Source organism: Pygoscelis adeliae, unplaced genomic scaffold, assembly GCF_000699105.1.
Source record: "Pygoscelis adeliae isolate BGI_AS28 unplaced genomic scaffold, ASM69910v1 Scaffold48, whole genome shotgun sequence".
NCBI lineage: Eukaryota > Metazoa > Chordata > Aves > Sphenisciformes > Spheniscidae > Pygoscelis > Pygoscelis adeliae.
In genome coordinates, this window is record NW_008825618.1 from 2,026,174 (window position 1) to 2,044,462 (window position 18,289).

An 18,289-nucleotide genomic window follows, 5' to 3' on the forward strand; every position below is an offset into this window, starting at 1 on the left:
TAATATGGTACCTCAGCCTCTTACAAAGGTGCAGTTTCTTTATGTGGATTGATGCCCTGTAAGCCATTCATGCTGTGTTTAGCATCTGTAATTGTACTGTTTGGGAACAGATTCCATTTAGTCCCTGGGAAAGGACTGGGGCAGCTTGCAACAGGTGCTGGGGAGGCCAGTACCTCGGCATCCTGGCAGGATCCCTTTTAAAGGGAAAGACTACTTCAGCATAGTACCATTTAAGCCAGTCTTAGAAATCTTTCATGTGTCAAAATGCTTCATACACAGCAGGTCTTGACCATCTCGTTCCCCACTGGGTGACCGCTGCCCTTATAAGAAGCTGGAAAATGTGGACATGCCCTGAGGAAGAACAGCTAACTGGGGCTTCATTTACTATGAAATGCAATCTAAAACTGGTAATGGCTAGGGGTAGAGCAGCACTCAAAATCGAGCTAAGTTTCCATCTGTAGTTTAATACACTAAGGGGAGGAAATGATGGCACCACCAGTAGAAAACACTAAATTGTGACAAAAGCAGTGATCCCCTAAGTGGAAAGTCTTGCGAGGCTGCACAAGTCTGAACATAGAGCGCAATGTGAACAGTTCCAACGTACAAGAAAGCTTGGTCATGTTGCTACTCTGGGATCACATCTCTGGACTGATGGGACTCTCTGGGATTTTGCACAGCGGAAAGGGAGTGCTGAAATGAAGTTCTGCTTTCTGCAGAGGTTCTAGGAGGAGAGGGAAAGGAGATTGATAAAGCCAAACCAATCCTCATGTTTTGACTGGAAGATGACTTCATGGTTTCACAGCTGCTTCTGCAGCTTTCTCCTCCTCCCTGACCCAACCGTGGGGCTCCAAAGATGGGAGTGACATAGGTGGATGATGGAGCTTTCCAGATGTCCAAGCACCCTCATGTACACAAAATCTCATAGATGAGGTACTAGCAGATCAATCTGCTATAACTTTACAAGGTAAAATACTGTGGTTTTTTTCCCATGACTTCCCTATTGTGGGAATAATTTGTTTTTTAATTAAACCTGTCTGGGGATGATTCTGACCTGTATTTTGCTAGGTTGAATTTTCAGGAATTTATAAATACTGGCCAAAAAGTGAATAGCATTCTCCATTTGAAATTCATCGCATAAGATATTCAGAATTTCTGGTAGTGAGCAGTTGAGATGCAGCCCCTATTGCTTCAAGAACTGCATTCTGAAAAACAGCACTGTGCTGGAAAATCACAGTGTTTCACTCAAAATTTTATCAATAGTCTTCTGTAATGATTTTGGATACTTATCAGTGGGTTTTTTGGGCTTTTGTTTGTTTGTTTGGTTTGTTTTTTGTTTTTTGTTCTGTATAGTCTGATACATGTTGTCCAACTGTTAATGTAGTCATGCCATGGCTTGAAAAAGTTGCGAAAAACTTTGACCAAGTGACAATCTGTACATTTTCTGTAACAAATGGTCTCCAGCTTTACTTTCAACAAATAAAGGCGGTATATAGTAGTTCAAGATAAATGTGTTTGGGAAACTTTAATACATGATTTCCTTTGCCAGTTCCTATTCATTTTGACTTGACACATTACTTTTTCATGTGTAAGCAAAGCAAAAAAATCGCTTTTGGTCTGTTGGAGTTTCTTTGTTTTGGTATCGTTCCTTCCCAGCAGCTGCTCCCCTCCAGTAGCTTGGGGAGCCCAAGATACCAGAAGATTTGTGGAAAACACTCTGAGACCTTGTTGTTGTCTAATAATGTCTATGTTGATTTAGAATCTCTTTCAGTAATGTATATTTTATGTTTGGCTGAGCTTTTTTATCCTTCTTCATGTAAAGGTTGTTATCGTTTTTATCTGCAAGTGCTCATCCACTGCAGGCTTAATGCAAAGCTGATTGTAACCCTACTGCATCTTACGATGAATAGATCATTGATACCCAACTAAGTGGAAATAATTTTCTATGGCAAAGCAGAAGAATTTAAAGTCATATCACACTAACCTCTGGTAATTTACTGGGATTTACAGATTAAAACGATTATTTGTGAAATGACTGTGGTATAGCGTACACTTAAGATAGAGGAGGAAAATCAAACTCATTTGGTATGATTGTATACACTTGCCTATTTTTACATGTGCATATAAGCATTTTGTTTGTATATACATAGCATATGCAGTATAACATACTGTAACCTGTGTGTGCAAAAATACATATAATATTTATGTAACACACCCATTTGACAGCTTTGAGACTGCAGATGGATTTTTTGAAGTTGTGATTTCTTTTTTTTTTTTTCAGATTTGATTTAGCTTGTAACTTTCCCATAAGGAAAAAAATTATACTTTTAATTCAATATTATGCTAATTAAGTTAGTCTGACGCTCTATGAGTTGAATCAACCAGAAGAGCATTGGTTATGCCTAAGATCACATAATTGATGCCAACAATGTAATTTTACTCTATTGGCAGGTAAACATACAGTGTTGTTTTGTCTTTGTTCAAATGGTAGACTTCCCTTGCTTTTTGGTGTAAACCTCCTAGTAAATAATTTGCAATTTGTTAGGAAAACAATGACAATGCATATAATTAGCTATTCTCTTTTGTTACCTCTATTTGATTACTTTCCTGCTATCACATGCAATATGAAACCATCTATTATGAGGTATAGAATATGTAAATATCTAACTTTACAAGAGAAACTGGAGACTGGTCCTTTTTCTAAAGAGGTGGAAAATAAAAGAATAATTGTTAACCATGTCCTTTCATTTTCTTGAAAACATCAATTACATTTACAAATCCCAGGAACACAAGCCCACCAGTGGAACAGAAATAACTCCTTTCAATATGCTTCAAAAAATCTAATCACATCTAACAGCTGAAATTTATTTACAACTGTAATTTGAAACATTAATTATGATAATGTGCTGACTTCTTTTGTAACATGGTTCTCAAAAGCCTGGCAGTTCTCTTTTTGGTCTTGATGTAACATATGTTTTGTGACTTGGAGTATTTATCTACCTTTCTTTCTTGTTTTTGTTTTTTGAAATATACCCAGAAAGGAATTTTCTTTTTCTCTCCATTTGTTAACGATTTTCCTCACCTTCCCCATTATTTATTTATTCCCCCCCTCACTGGCTGTTAATTCAAGAGATGGATTTTAGTGCTGATGCTGACTCTTGATGCTATCGACAAATGAATGTAATGCTTTGTATTTTGGACACAGCAAACAGTAGCAGTGGGGATTTACCATACAGTGATACCAGTGCACTTCAACAGCGTCAGAGCAGGAAAAAGGCTGCTTATATCTTTGTCTTGTCTTGAGACTATGGCTTTAGAAGGTGCCTTCTTGATATATGTACATATTTGGCTTTATTAAATTATTTTTGAAAGGGCTTGGTTATTGCTATGCTAGCTTATTTAATTGTGAGTAAAGAGAATCTGTGTGAGGAAAGACTTCAATGATTTGCTTTTCAGTTGTGAGAAATAAGTCAAGTTGTCAAGATACCTGGCTTTACTTTGAAAGCCTTTAAAGAAAATGACAAAAGGGCTCTATTTTTCCTTTTTATTGTTTTGTTTTGTTTTTTAAGTTGTGTTTTTCTGTGTGATGGGGAGATTAGCCAAAAAAAATGGAATTTTTATTAGGACATGAAAAGGTCTCTAATGACCCTTGAAAGTGGACAAAAGGGTAGCACAATAAGTGACAGAACTCTAACGAGGGTGGAGGGCATTCCAGGAAAAAAAGAAATTAAATCCTTTAATTTTTTTCGGCTTGCCATTTTCTGACAGCTTATCAAGTGGTTGGGACTTGTTTGTTTTGGCATGCAGTTCATTCATTGTAGGCAGCCGGTACTTTGTTCTTCTTTGTGGTTTCCAAAACCTGATTGTGTTTATCCTAGACTGTGGGAAAAGTGTATATTCCTGTTTCCTTTATAAAAGTAAACGTCAGGTTTTGTATGAAATTTTATTTCCCATATTTTCCATTCCATTAATCGTTATTGTTGAAATATGTCAGGCTTTGGCACATCATCCTTTGTTTTCATATGATTGTACAGATTGCAGTGTCAGTGTGTGACCTGTTAAGTCAAAAAATAAGCATGTTTGGGTTGTAGTAATTATTACTTCATAAAGTGTAGCTGAGGAATATGCACCATTATTGAAAAGGGACCAGGATTTAATTTATTGCTATTAAAATTGTTTCGGGCGATATCTAGCTATTGTTGTATAGCACTTTCTCATTTAGTCTAGAGAAGAGAAGACTAAAGGGAGCCGTGATAATGGCTCTTCACATACTTGTAGGTAGCTGTAAAAAGAAAGGGAATAATCTGTGTTTCCTGTCTATGATGAAGAAGAGGAGAATTAATGTGCTGCAGTTGCAGTAAGGGTTATTTTAGTCAGGTATTATGAAAAAACTTCCTAATGATAAGGATGCTGAACACTGGGATAAATTGCTTAGGGAGACTGTGAAATCTCTGCAACTGAAAGTTTTAAGAATGGGTTAGACACATCGTTTGGGAGTGACACGGGTGTGTTTCGATTCTGCCAGGGTTGCTAGACTTAGAAGATCTCTGAGGATGGTTTGCAGCCCTGTTCCTAGGATTCGTTGTTTTTAAAATGCTGAAGATCTCAGTGCAGCTCTGTCTTTGCAATTTATACTCACCTTCTCAAATCTGTGCTCCTGTACTTGTATGTACGCCTGGCATTGTGTTAAGCATTAGGGCTGCGTTCCGTGACTAGGGCCCTGATTTTGGGTCTATATGTGCCGTAATTAAACAGCAGAAAGACAAAGGGAGAAAGAACTTTTCACGTTGAAGGAGACGACGATTCACAAGAAGAAAGAATTCTTCGTGCATTTTGCATATTTAGATTACGGATAATACTGTGCTAAATCAATAACATATTTTCTTTTGCATTGTCCTGTGGCTTACTGACAATGTAATATTTGAAGACTGTTTAATAACTTCAGTCAACTCCTGAACCACAGTAGGTGATCAGACATTTCATAAGGTCATTTTTTTTTTCCTGTTTTCAAAGCAGCATCATTGGAGGTTTGCATTTTAAAAAGTTTAAAATGTTTCCCATTAGGAGAGAATGAAGATAATACTAAATGTGAGTAACAGGAATACAGAATAACAAATGTTTAGTGATGGCAAAAGCTTCATTATTCGTGACATTCATCTTTCTGCAAGCCCAAGGTTGTTCTGTGTTGTACTTGGCCGTATTTGTTTTCATTGTTCTTCAGAAATAAATTTTATTGAGTTGACTGAAACAAAACCAAAACCTGAGCTGAAGTATGAATTAGACTTCTAGTACTGAAATTCTTGAAGGAAATAATTATATTTTATCTGTTTTATGTATAGTTTTGTGTACTCAATTAGTTTTGATTACTTTACAGTGATGCGACAGAAAGAAAATGGAATGGTTTCGAATTCCAGAGAAGCTTCTAATCAGTTTTTACATCTGTTTTTTTCAGCGGCTTTCTCGGAACGCCTCTGGAGATACAAGCATTCAGTTTCTAGGCACAGTGGTAAGTATGTATAACTATTGTCAAGGGTTATGCTGGTAGAAGAATATAATCTAAACAGAAAATAGGTAAATGACACTGGCAGCACATTTATGCTTGTATTTGTGAAGGTTAGTATTATGTGTAAATATTCTGAGCTTAACAGCTGAATTTAGGCAAATTTCTGAAGCTAACTTCCAAGGCACAGTGCACAGTATTTAAGAGTAATTGGTTGTAGACTTGTAAGTTTATTGTAACATGCTCAGGTTTGATCCGCATCAGGATCAAACCCACTCTTCCCCACCACCTCAACTTTCTGATCTCTGTTGCTTCACCATACCACATACCCTCACATCCCAGAGGCAGGTCAGTAACTGTCTTATCGAAAGACTGTCTAGTGATGCAAAGTGTTCTGTGGTTCTCCCAGATTCTGTTTGTTGGAGAGAAGTATGTTTAAAATCCTAATCAGATTTTACACCATTGGACAGAATTTACTCAATAAAATAGTTTGTTCATCTGCTATTATCTTGAGCAATCACGTATAATATAGAAACTAAAGTTTTGTGTTAGGTGATGGATGCTGATAAACATATATGTGATTGAAGCAGCATCGGATTCCATGATCTGCATGATTAAAATGCAGTACTTGAATTTTTCCGAGTTCCTTATACACCTAAAAATAGTTCTGAAAATGAAATAAAATTGAAGTATCCTCTAAAGCAAGTTGTCCTGATTGCTGCCAACAGGTTTCCCTGTAGTGACATTAACAGTGAAAAGCCTAGGAATGAAACGTTCCCATTAGAATTTAGTCCTGACATCTCTGTGCACTAAAGGTTTTGGACAAAAGTAGATTAAGATTGCAAATGATAATGCTTTCATTCTACTTACTTGTGATTAGTTCTTCTGCGAGTCCTATGAAGCCATTTTTTGGGAGGTATAACATGGCAGGTGTAAACTTAACAAGAATACCTGTAGGCTTGCATGTTGTTTTTCAGAGATGAAAAGTGCCCCTAATATTTTTTGCTTCTATAAATATATCTCTATATATGCATATTCATTTATTTGTCTTATTCAATATCAAGCAAAGCAGCAGTTACAAATAAGACACAAAATAGAAGTTTTGTTCTGTACTATTGTATTTGTAATGATGCTTCAGCTCTGGAGTTGCATCCTGCATATGCAAGATTGCTGCTAGCTGACTGATCTGATAGTCTTTGTGTGAGAGGAAAATAATTACTCCAAGTAGATAAGATATAAACACAAATGGAACTTGGTAAGATAATACTGAAAAGATTTTAATTGATCCCCTGTAAGTGGGTGCTATAGCAGAGAAAATTCTGATTGTGTATTTAGTGACATTAAAAATTAATTTTTTTGTTAAGTTAGATACGAAAACATTTTGTATTCATATGTTAGAAGTGCCCTGGGGCCTCACTTACAGACTAGAACTCTTGTGCTGGGCCTTGCGCAACAGCAAAAGAAGACAAAAGAGGGTACAGTATTGATGTGCTTTTAGCTTTAAAAAATTGATGATGAAACAGCTAATGGATTGTAATATATATCAGATCTTACTGACTAGCTCATGTGTGTTTATTGGATCCTAGTTATTTTGGGAAATCAAGTATGTGATTACGACTAAAATTCTCAAGAGGACTAAACAGAAAAGCCTGTAGTACTCTATCCACAATTTTTTATTTAATGTAAGTTATGCACATGTCTTGCTGATCAAACCCAGAGAGAGAACTTCAGCGAGCAGGGTAGAGAAGCAGTAATGAAGTCTGCTTCCCAGGGTTTGCTCCGATACCAGTTTTCCCACAGAATCCAAGCCAGAGTCTGCACCTGTATTCCTATCGGTTCCTCTAGCCTACTGTCCTCCTTTCCCCTAAGTCCCTTTATTTAATTTGTCCTTCGCTCCTTTAACATCCTTGTACTCTTCTGATTTCGACTTAATACACTCAGCTCAGGTAATGGGGGGGAAGGATGGGTTTTCCTTACAATGATATCCCCTACAAATTGCCTAGACGTATAGATACACAGTCTATGTGTGTGTACCTGCATGTGTATGTGTACACATACACAAATGTAAATGTTCAAACGAGGAAAAGAATATCATCTTAATGAAGGTCCTTGAAATACATTTTGGGATCACCATTACGTATCTCTTACTAAACCTTTGCTAACACAGAAGTGCAGTCAAGAGAGTAAGTGTTTGAAAGGAATATTTAGCAGCAAGAAACTCTTGATTCCTCATTATTATTATAATATATTGTTACCAACGTAATAAACAGCTTGTTAAATTCTTACTCTGCTCTTTTTTTTCGTTGTAGAAAACATTAGGGATAGCTTTGAGCATTCTGTGTTACTTTTGACAGGGGCAAATGTTGATGGCCCTTCAGTGGTGGCAGGCAGCGTGGTGCTACTGAGCATACACACCGCTGACCTGTCCATCAGAACGCATTTTTAGAACCAGCTGATCAGGAGCACAGCTCCCTGGCTTGTCAGGAGGGCATCAGCTTCGATAAATGGCTTCACTTGATTTTTTGACATTGGACAGTAGAAAAAATTCTACTGCTGGTTTTTGATAAAACACAAGCCCCTGCTTCAGGAAGCCAGTTTGACACTGAGGAGAAGTGAAAGGTATGCTTCTCTATTAGAAACTTCCTTGCTGTCCCAGTTAGCTAGGTGAAGGACAGAGAAAACTACTTTGCAGCAGAAAGACAACAGTTTAATATGAATTCTGCTGCGTAACATATGGTAAACATGTAGACAGTAGGACAAATGTTTCTGTTAGTGTAGCAGCATATTTCTGTTGTTTTAGAGGAGAACAAGAAAAATCACGTTGCTTTCCCCAGTGAAATCATAGCTTTGAGTGCACGCTGTTAGCATCATTTGGGTGTCTACATGGATTTGTAATAATATTTTTGTTTGTTTCTCATCATGAGTAGAAATTCTTTGCTACTTGCGCATTTCTCTTAAAATTGTAGTGGCATTAGATAGCTTATTTTCTCTGAATTGTTTTTCGGTAGAGGGTTAGGAGTCTCCAATCTGATATAGGACTCGTGCTATTGGAGGACGTACAAGGATGTTTCTGCCTGAGGAGCAAGCAACTTTTATGTACTTTTTGCTGTAAGAAATGATTGGTGAATGGGAAACTACACTGATTTGGTTTAATTTTCTTGGCATGATAACATTTTGAGTCCTAATTAAATTATTTCAGAACAGATCATGGGTTATTGCTGTAATTGAGACTTTATATGAGTTTTTACTCATTGTTCCTCTCTGGTAGACATGACTAGATATCATTTGCTGATGGAGTCCTGCTATTCTGCCACTTAAAGCTAGAATTATTCAGGTAGTGTATTTATTAATAGCATTACTGTAACACCAAGGAATCTTATTGTGCTATATATTGTACAAAGAAAAAGGAAACAAGATAATCCATGCTTCAGATTAATGTCCAAAACAATGCCCAAAAGCAAGAGTACCAGAAAACAAGGAGGCGGTCCTTTATGGGTTGTCTCCTGTGTGTAGGCAGCTCACAGAAATAGATTTGTAACAAACAAAGATCTATAGAAAAATACTAAGATCTATACATCAGAGCTTCTGCTTCAGCCTCTGCAGTTGTTTGCAGAGGCTGTATGTTTTGAGTAGTCTTTTCAGAGGACTGAAGTCCACCCTTCATTCCTCTCTTTCTAGTCAGCCTCCAGTTTCTGTCGTGTCTCTTGTCTCTTTGTTTCACCTTCTGTTCTCGTACGCGAGAGGAATGTTTTTTGCTGGCCCACTGATGGCCCCAGTCATTTGTTGGTTATTCACGCCTCTGTCAGCTGGACTTCAGCAATGAAATACATCTGGGCAGGCGGCCTTTCACGCTAAGAAAGCTGCAAGTATATATAGAACTACAGACAATTATGGAAGCATTAAGCTTATTCTATACTGTGTGTAATGGCCTCTGTGTAGAATTTCGAACAAAGAAATACTGTCTGTATGCTCAGATAGTGAGTGGCCTGGCTCCATTGCATCATTGCATAACGTCATTGTCAGCTTTGGGCTGCAGGCCATGCTTGCAGGCAACGCTCTGCTGGCCCAGTGGAACACTTTCCTCAAAAGAGACAGTGCCAGACAGTGAGAAGTCGCCAGCCACAGTGGAAAATTTCACTATCCTCTGCTCGTCATTTGTGCCATTTCTTTGATCTTTGGTTCTCTAACATCAGAGCAGCAATACAGAGCAAACCAGTTATTTCTTTCCTCAGGGGAAGGATGAAAGAACATGTATGTGACAGATGTTAGTCATGTTGCTCAGTATATCACTTGACAACATTCCTTCAGTGGTGAACACAATATAGGAACCCACGTGGAACAGAGTGGAATTGCTCTGGCCTAAGGATCAGGCCGTGTTTAGGTGCTTCTGAGTTTCCTAGCGCTGTTTTCTTGGTTCAGCCTTCTCACTGGAGGTTTTTCCATTGCTTCAGTCTCATCCCTGATGGAGTGCTTTTTGCCACCTTTGACTTACAAAACATTTGAAGTTTTGCTGTGGAGGCTTATGCTCTCTTATGATTACTATTAGCCTGTTAATGCTACGCTTTCTGTTCTTCAGCCTTTTTGCAGACCCATTTAAAAGAGTCCAGAGACCCACTGCCGCAACCAGATATGCAAATTCCAGGTTGAGAACACTGGATTTAGGAAAACTAGTCTCTGTCAAGCCCTGGCCATGCTTTTTAGCATAGTTGGCATACTTTCTAGTACAGTAGTGATCACTCAATATTAATGACTTTTTGATTGTTCTTTAGCTACTTCCAGAGAGATTGGCAAAAGGATGTTTCGTACACCGTCAGGGTTATTAGTTATGTATGTTGTTTATGAAGTTGGTCAGAAATGGAGAGCTTTACATTGAGGCATTCCTCAAAATCTTTGCCTTTGCTCCCTGGCTTATTGCATATTCATCATTTATGTATCTAAGGTAATCCTAGGAGCTGCAGGTCAGTATACTAACTTTACTTTTCACTGCTGATTCCCCTTCCTGCTCCCTCCTGCCATGACTTGTCTGCTTTTGCTTCAACAGCAAACTTCCAACTTTCTGTCCCATTACTGAGGCTTACAAATTGTCCTGGAACTTTTCAGTCTGTATATAATCTCATCAGCTTCCGGACAGCTTCCTCCTTTTTCCTTTCCCCCTGCATTCTTACAAAGACCAATTAAATAGCAATAAAGATGGAAGCTTTGACTGTATGGGTCTGATTTAGCTCACAATGACAAATGTTTAACAACCTGCCTCTTTCACCCTTACAAATCTTTGCAGTTCTTAACAGGTTTTCTTTTTTTCTGCTTTTCTTTCTATATGTGAAACTTCTGAAACTAGATACTGAAGATTTATGCAGACTTTCAAACATTGGTTGAAAACCCGCAGAGATTACAAAGGTTGTATTTATTAGAATATGTAGAGTATTAACCACAAGAAAATAAATATGGTCCAGTAGGTGTTTATTTTGCAAGGTAATGTCTTTTTTTAAAATGGTTTTTTTGCTCTTCCTTTTCACAAGCCTTAAGATTAGGGCCCCTGCTGATCCAAAGGGAATTCTACTGTTGTATAGATTTTTTTCTTTCCACCCAGCTTCAGAGGCATTGTGAACCACAGTGCTTCTAGTAGGAGAGCTATCGTCAGTAGTGCAGAAGGTGACACTAGGAAAAACGTGTAGCTTCTGGAAGCATTAGCTTCTGCAAGTCCCTTTTGAACACGGGCGGTGAGAATCCTGAGACTGGCTACAAGCTGCTGCAGTATTCTGCAGCAAGTGGGTAATTCATGCAACAAGGATTTCACTTATGAAAGTAGTGACACTTCGGCCCATCATTAGGCCTGGTCAATGAGAATTGTTCCAGCTCATGGGATATGGATGATCGGGTGGAACCACACAGCTGCGTATGCCATTCTCATTTCAATTCTGTTATATATTTGTATGTTTTAAAGCAGAAGGTATAGTGAATATATTAAAGCTGTCCATTGGAGGCAAACTCAAAAGCACCTGAGATTTAGAAATAGCGGTGTTACCAAAAGCCATGTCCTAAAATCACTTTGATTATTTTGGGAATCTTGCTCAGGATTCCTTTGGAAAGAGAAATAAGAAAGCGCTTGGGGTTCTTTCTGAATTTTGCTTCTGTGACTTAAAAGAAACCAGAAGTGCCACAAGTTCCCACAGAACAACTTCTTGTAGTCTTTGCCTGAGACCTCCTTGAGCGAGAGGTGGTGGTGTCAAGGTGAAGCTGAAGCTGCATATGTGCTTGTTGGATGGCCAGTGTGAGCATGCTGGCTGGCCCACTGGCTGCTGCCAAATTTCCCTCAGCTGGAGTATGGATCGAGGTCTCTTGTCTCCTTAACACAGCCAGTGCTCTTCAGAAGATTTGTGGAAACATAGTTACGGTTCCTACAATACTTATAGATAGTTGGACTTACCTACCTTTTCTTCAAATTTGGTTGAAATCGATCAGCAGGTTAAAATAGTGTATGTGGGTGCAAATGGGATAATTAAATGGAATGAGTTGGGGATGGGGATTGAGAGGCAGAAATCTGGATTGTAAGCCTTGCTTTCTTACAAAACCAGACTGGAAATGGGCTATTATATTGAGATTCTAATGTTTTGCTTTTTATTTGTTCATTTTTCATCTTGGCCTTTTCTTCTGTGTTCAATTAGAGTTTCAATTTGCAGAGAAAAAAAAAGTGTGATAACATCATAAGTAGGTCAGAATTCCCCTAAACGTCCTTAATGTTGGTGGATTCTGTAGTGCGTGTGCTATCTGTAGTGTACTAGTCTTTGCTTATAATAAATTATGCCCCTTATCCTCCGGAAATAAGCAAATGGAAAAATAAGGATTTCTGATTTTCCATACTTCATTTGACAAGTGTCTTTCTTATTGAGCTCAGTAATCCTTTAAGGACAAGGACTGAACTTGGTTGGTTAGCGTGTTACTTCTTGGAACACAAGTGGACAGGTTACCCAAAGGTAACTCAAGTGATTTCTTTCAGTAGACTAAGATTTACCAGTGTTGAAATAATTATTAGTTGCTTTGTTTGGCCAAAGAAGTATTGGTGGGTTTTTTTAACTATATCAAGACTGTTACCTCATAGGGAAGATCTAGTGTTTTCTTCTGAAGATGATGTCTACTGCCAAGTAATAAACATATGTGTAGCCCATGTTTTTAAACAGCTTTTTGATGGCTGCAACTTTGGCATATACCCAGGAACTGTTTAGGAGGTATTAATTTATATGGCTTTGAAGCTTAACCAGGAATCTTAATGAAACAAAGGCATGATGAAGTTAGTAAAGCTAATTTAAATCTCTGAATGTAAATTTTAAATGAAGTTTTTATTGATAATAAATATACTTTGTTTCTCATTAGTCTTCTAGGCTTCAGTGGTAATATCAGTAAAATAAACATGTTTTACAAAGATTGAACATTAAAAATGCTATTAATATGACCCTTGGTACACCAACACAATTAGATTTCAAAGTGAGCATTTAGGATGTAACAGCGATTAATGACAACCATCGAAAACAATTTTGAACTCCATCAGTTCAACTCAGGAGGGTAAACTTAATATGATAATTTATCTAGTTGAATTGTATCAGCTTAGCAGGAACGTATGCAAATATGTGACCCTTACCTAGAATCTAAATGGATGCTGTGCTGATAGATTTATCAGTTCCATTAAAGAACTTTAGGGAACTTTGGAATTTCAGCAATTGTTCCCTTGGAGGCTGAAAACCAAACCTGATCTCATACTGGGACCATTCTGGTCTACATATTTCCATAATTTGCCTTTGCTACTAATATGACAGCAAGACACAAAAAACTGTTTCTAATAATATCAAATGGAGTTGTGGAGGACAGCATTTTAATGTAGTAAAAGACCTCCCCGTGGGGTTGTTATTGCCACTATAGAACAGCAGTTACACAGTTGCAACAATAGTCTCTTAATTGATTCGTTTAATTAGCAAGAGATGAAGCTTGTGCTGCATCTTGTCATCTGTTATCATGGGGGCGGCTACAGAGAGAATCTTTGCATTTGTCACTCTTTACGGTCGGGTTTCAGTAGAGTAGAAGGAAACTTCCAAACGCATTTCAGCTATAGAGGTGAGCGTTGGTAAGAATGTTTTGCGAGCGTGCTTCCACTCAGGTTTTCAGTGTGTGGACTCGTCTGGTTTAAGAATCGGCATGGTCTCTGGAGTAGAATTTATGACAAAGCATTGTTTTACTGGGGGAAAGTCTTAATCCAGCAATGCCGCGCATTTCTAACCTAAATATGCAAATCTAAGTATTATAGGAATGGTGGCTTATTTGGGGCATCACTACTGTAGACTAGATTTACTTGGAAGAAATAGGGTCAGATTAGTGAAACCAGCCATCTGCCTTGTGATTCCTTTTTCGTGGCATTTTTGTTTCCAGACTAGATAAACAATGAGTTACATGAGCACATGGTCCATGGTAGGAAGCATGTGTAAAAGAGGTACTTTCTATGTGGTTGGTTTTCCCCAGAGTAGTTATGAATACAGAAACAGTGCTGTGCTTGTTTCTGGGAGATGAAGTCATTTTTTTACTCAGATCTATTTTATTTACATTTTCAGGGTATGTAAATAAATCTATTTTAAAGGCATGTAAATATATCGGGAGCTTCAGTTTCATTTCTCTCCTCTCCTTGGCTTAGTTCTGTCTTCTGTTCAAGGTTATTCTTCCTTATGGAAGGAAATATTTCTAGAGGAGGACAAACTTCTTGTTAAATGCTAATTAAGAAAATGAAGGTTACGTTGGCATACTTCCATTGTCATAGCACTGACCTAAAATAAGAGATCTCTTACTAATCTGAAATAAGTTAGAGGGGGAAGCAAGTAATTCTGTGCATGTGAAACACTCGAGATGTCTACTCCTGGTCTATTTTTTAAATGACTGTGCTTTGGGGGTTTTTTTTTGGTTGGTTTGTTGGTATTTTTCCACTTGTGAGCTGTAGTGTTGGACGTACCATCTAATTTTGGAGTATGATGGTGCTGTCAATCCGTATAGCAAAGGGACAATGTGCTGTTAGAGAAGGCATCTTTTTTAGGACGATTTAAACGAAGATTTAGCCCACATATCATTAAAGTTCCCATGGTAATTTCCACAAGGTTCTGAGATTGTTTCATATTCTGAGAATCTTGGCCAAAGTCCACTTTGTGTAATTACCTTCTGTCTGCACAAATCCCTAATGCAATTTTAGATGTGTTTGGTATTTTTCACTTCCTGTCCTAAATAGTGAAAATATTGCCACACACTGCTCATAATTACTGTGGGTTATATCCTAAGTTCAAATAAAGAGATTCCTGTAAATTACCTTAGTGAATTTTGTTTTCCCATTGTTAAAGCACCGGGATACGTGACAAAAGATGAGTAAACAGTAGGATATGTAATTAAGTTCACAAACCGATGAAATAACTCTAATTTTTTGACTTTTCCGTTTCGTTGCATTTTGGCTGTCTGTGAACTAAAATAGCTCTACTGCTAGGACCATCACTGAGGGAAAGGCCAACTAGCAGACCATGTCAGAGGTCAAACTTAACACACTGCACGGTGCTTTGAAGCAGGTAGGAAGCCGATGTGGGGCCCTAAGTGCTGTCATCATGCACTCAGTTGGCTTTTACTTGCGTTCCATACTTTTTTGTTCCCACAACTGAAACCCTTGGCTTATGCATTTGTCTCTTAACTAGAACTGGTTTCAGTTCCTCTTTGCAGATGCCTTTCATGGACTCCAGAGTATGTGTTCAACTATGCTGTCTTTAAAATGGTCTGCATCTGTGTTGCCTCTTTTGGTAGGATTTATTGCTTTATACATGAAGTTCAGTCCTCCTGTCTTCATCACCAAAGCCTTATATTATTTTGTCATATGCCATGTCAAATCTTCTTTTTCTTGATATTTCATTTGTTCTTTCTAGTCATCCTTTCTTTGATTTTTCTGCTATGTTTGTCTTCTCCATCTTTTCTCAGATTGCTTCTCTTGTGTATTTCCTGCATCAAGTTTTTTTAGGTGTACTTGGTTTTTTTTGCTAGATACATGGGTTGAGAAGAGAGGTATTACTATTAATCTGACATTAACTCTCATGTTGTTCTGTAAGTAGCATTTAGGAGAAATTTGAGGATAAGAATAAACCATAGAAAAATTGCTATGCATCAGCAAGTCATACAGCTACTGGAGTTAACATACAAGTACTACAGACAGAGAACACCAGGGACTCTTGTAAGACAAAAGTCTTTCCTTTGTCCCTATTGTATCTTACAGTGTCTGGGTCCAGTTTATTCATTGCATGTAAAATCTAATATTAGCCTTCAATTGATGTTTCGAAGCTCTGGAAATTTTCCCAGTGTTCATTTAAGGCTCTATGCAAGTAATAGGGGAACTGAATTTACCAAGCAGGAACAGACAGTTTATTTCACTTTTTACGAAACTAAAGTTTCACATAAATTCTCTTCTGTGTAAAGTACATTGAAAATTACATTAATGACATTTTAACAAAGATCTTGTGCATCCCTGCTTATCTGAAGGACAGCAATCCACACTGCTGCAAACACTCATACTGGTACAGGCAGCCTCCATCTTCGTTTCATTCATGCCATTTGGTATTTATAGCCCTTGCCCACAGTAAGGCGAAGGAAGGTGAAGGGCAGAGCAGTTGTAGTAGGAAGTATCATGCTTGTGTGACCATCTCCCAAACACCAGTCTTATGTCTTGGAGAGATGCCATGTTGGCAGGGTGCGCAGGAAGTATTCGCATAGCAAATTGTGTTATGAGCAGCAGAACCACAACAAGGTTCTTCCTGCATCTGATGATAATTGTTTGATTGGGGGGAGGGAGGGAGAAAAGGGAGGTCAGGGCAATGCGGATGAGAAGGAAAGGCCCGCACTATTGTAAGGACAGTGAAAACAAACTGCCCCTGTGCCAAAGAGCTTCAGCGTATATGACACAGCAGCACTGAGTGGGATGTGGGAATATTCCATCAAGGCCGAAAAGCCCTTTAGGTAGGAAAGCTGTGGTGATGTCCTGTGTTTCCACTGCTACCTCCTTCTCCTCCCTCCTTCAGAGCAATTTCTCCTCACATGCCCTCAGAACCAACTCTCGCTGCTTTCTTTGATGTCAGTCTTCATATGAGGAAAAACAAAGATGTTTGAATTTTAAAACACTTACATTGGTGTTCTGTTACAAGTCTTTGGGCGTTCCTTGTTTTTTTGCGAGGGTTTTGTGTTATTTTGTTTTTTTCTCCCTAGGTTTATCTTTTAGTTATAAAAGAGCCGCAGGGAAGCCCTCCCTTAGCCTTGTAAGTTCCAAGCCCACTGTTAACATTTAACAAATGCTCAGCAAGCAGAACAACCCAATGTGGTCGCTGTACCAAAGCCAGATCTCGACACCGCATCAAGATCACGGCTACATTCTGAAAGGCATCTGTCCCACAGCCCGTTTTTGACACAGTGACTTAGAAAAGGAGTATGTGATGATGGAAATATTCTGGTTTATAGCATCAAGTGGTGGCTTTTACGAGGCACAAACTGTACTAATGTTTCCTGTAAAGCAGAAGATACCTTCGAGAAGTTGGGAAGCATCTCAAGGTGCAAGAGAGGCAGTGAGCTTCTCTGCCCTTGAAACATTTCTCACCATGCTGCAGGCAAAATGAAAACCCAGAATGTTACTGTTTCCTAATTTATCTTAAATAGCCAAGTAGAAACGTAATGTTACATGTGAAGTAACTGTACAAACACACTCACGCTCTTGGAGAGACCAGAGAAGACTCTCATAGTCATAGAATATTAGAGGTTGGACAGGACCACACACCCCCTGCCTGTTCAAAGCAGGGTCAACTAGAGCAGGCTGATGAGGGCTGTGTCCATCTGGCTTTTGAATATCTCTAAGGACTCCACAACTCCACATCTTGCGATGTATTCAGTGATTTTGCAAATTCTTGGGTGTCCCTGAAGGCTTTACAGGGCAGTGACACAGAGGTAATATAGATGGAGAAAATCAGGACAAGCAATTCCAGGTATGTGGTAATGCTGAGTGTAAAAGGGAATAATCGTCCTTTACAAGAGGTTGTATGACTGCACTGAGAAGTATCCAGTTGAGGAGAGGTCAGAAGCTCCGTTTCTAATCTGAAAAAGGATGGACGCTTGTGGTGGAAACACAGGCATGGAGCAGAATGCACTGGTAGTGTTGTAGAGGTTTGAAGATCAAGAGAGCTCTGGCAAGTTGGAGCCTCTTAACCTGTCAAAATCCAGCTGGAAGGCAATGATGGAAGCTGTAGAGAAGGTTTAAGAAGAGATTATCACCAGAGATGAATTGAACTCTCAAACAGTCTACCATTAGTGCCCTGAAGGAATAAAGATTTTAATAGAAACATATGCAGGGTACGCAGGAAACAGAATATCAGAGGCAAAGTGTCAAGCAAAGGGAATCTGTATACAAAACAGAGGGCTTCCCCCCCTGCCCAGTAAACACTTTATAACCATGTCACGGTTAAATGCTAAAAAGTAAATGCATGGTTTTTGTAGATGTGTGTAAGTTCACCACTTCTCTTTTGGATGGTAAGTAAGTTATTAGAGAGAGAAAAATTGCATGACTTCAAGAATCTTATTTGCATGCCTCAATAACATGAGGGTTCGCTGAGAAGGTAAGAATTAGAAAAACAGTATCAACGCTGTCTAATTTCCCTCCATGATCTGAAGGTTCAGTGGTTTGTTCTTTGCTCTTCTAGTTACAGATTTTTTTCTTTATTATTAGGATTATGGTTGCTGGCTCATTTCCAT

At 38.5% G+C, this 18,289-nt stretch overlaps 1 protein-coding gene across 1 annotated transcript in view; it reads left to right on the top strand.

Moving 5' to 3' along the window:
• Window positions 1-18,289, top strand: part of PCCA (propionyl CoA carboxylase, alpha polypeptide) — a 299,399-nt gene that overhangs the window by 233,505 nt on the left and 47,605 nt on the right. The window contains exon 22 of the mRNA XM_009333370.1: window positions 5,450-5,503. Within this exon, the coding sequence (XP_009331645.1) occupies window positions 5,450-5,503 (54 nt within the window). The remainder of the gene's footprint in view (window positions 1-5,449; window positions 5,504-18,289) is intronic.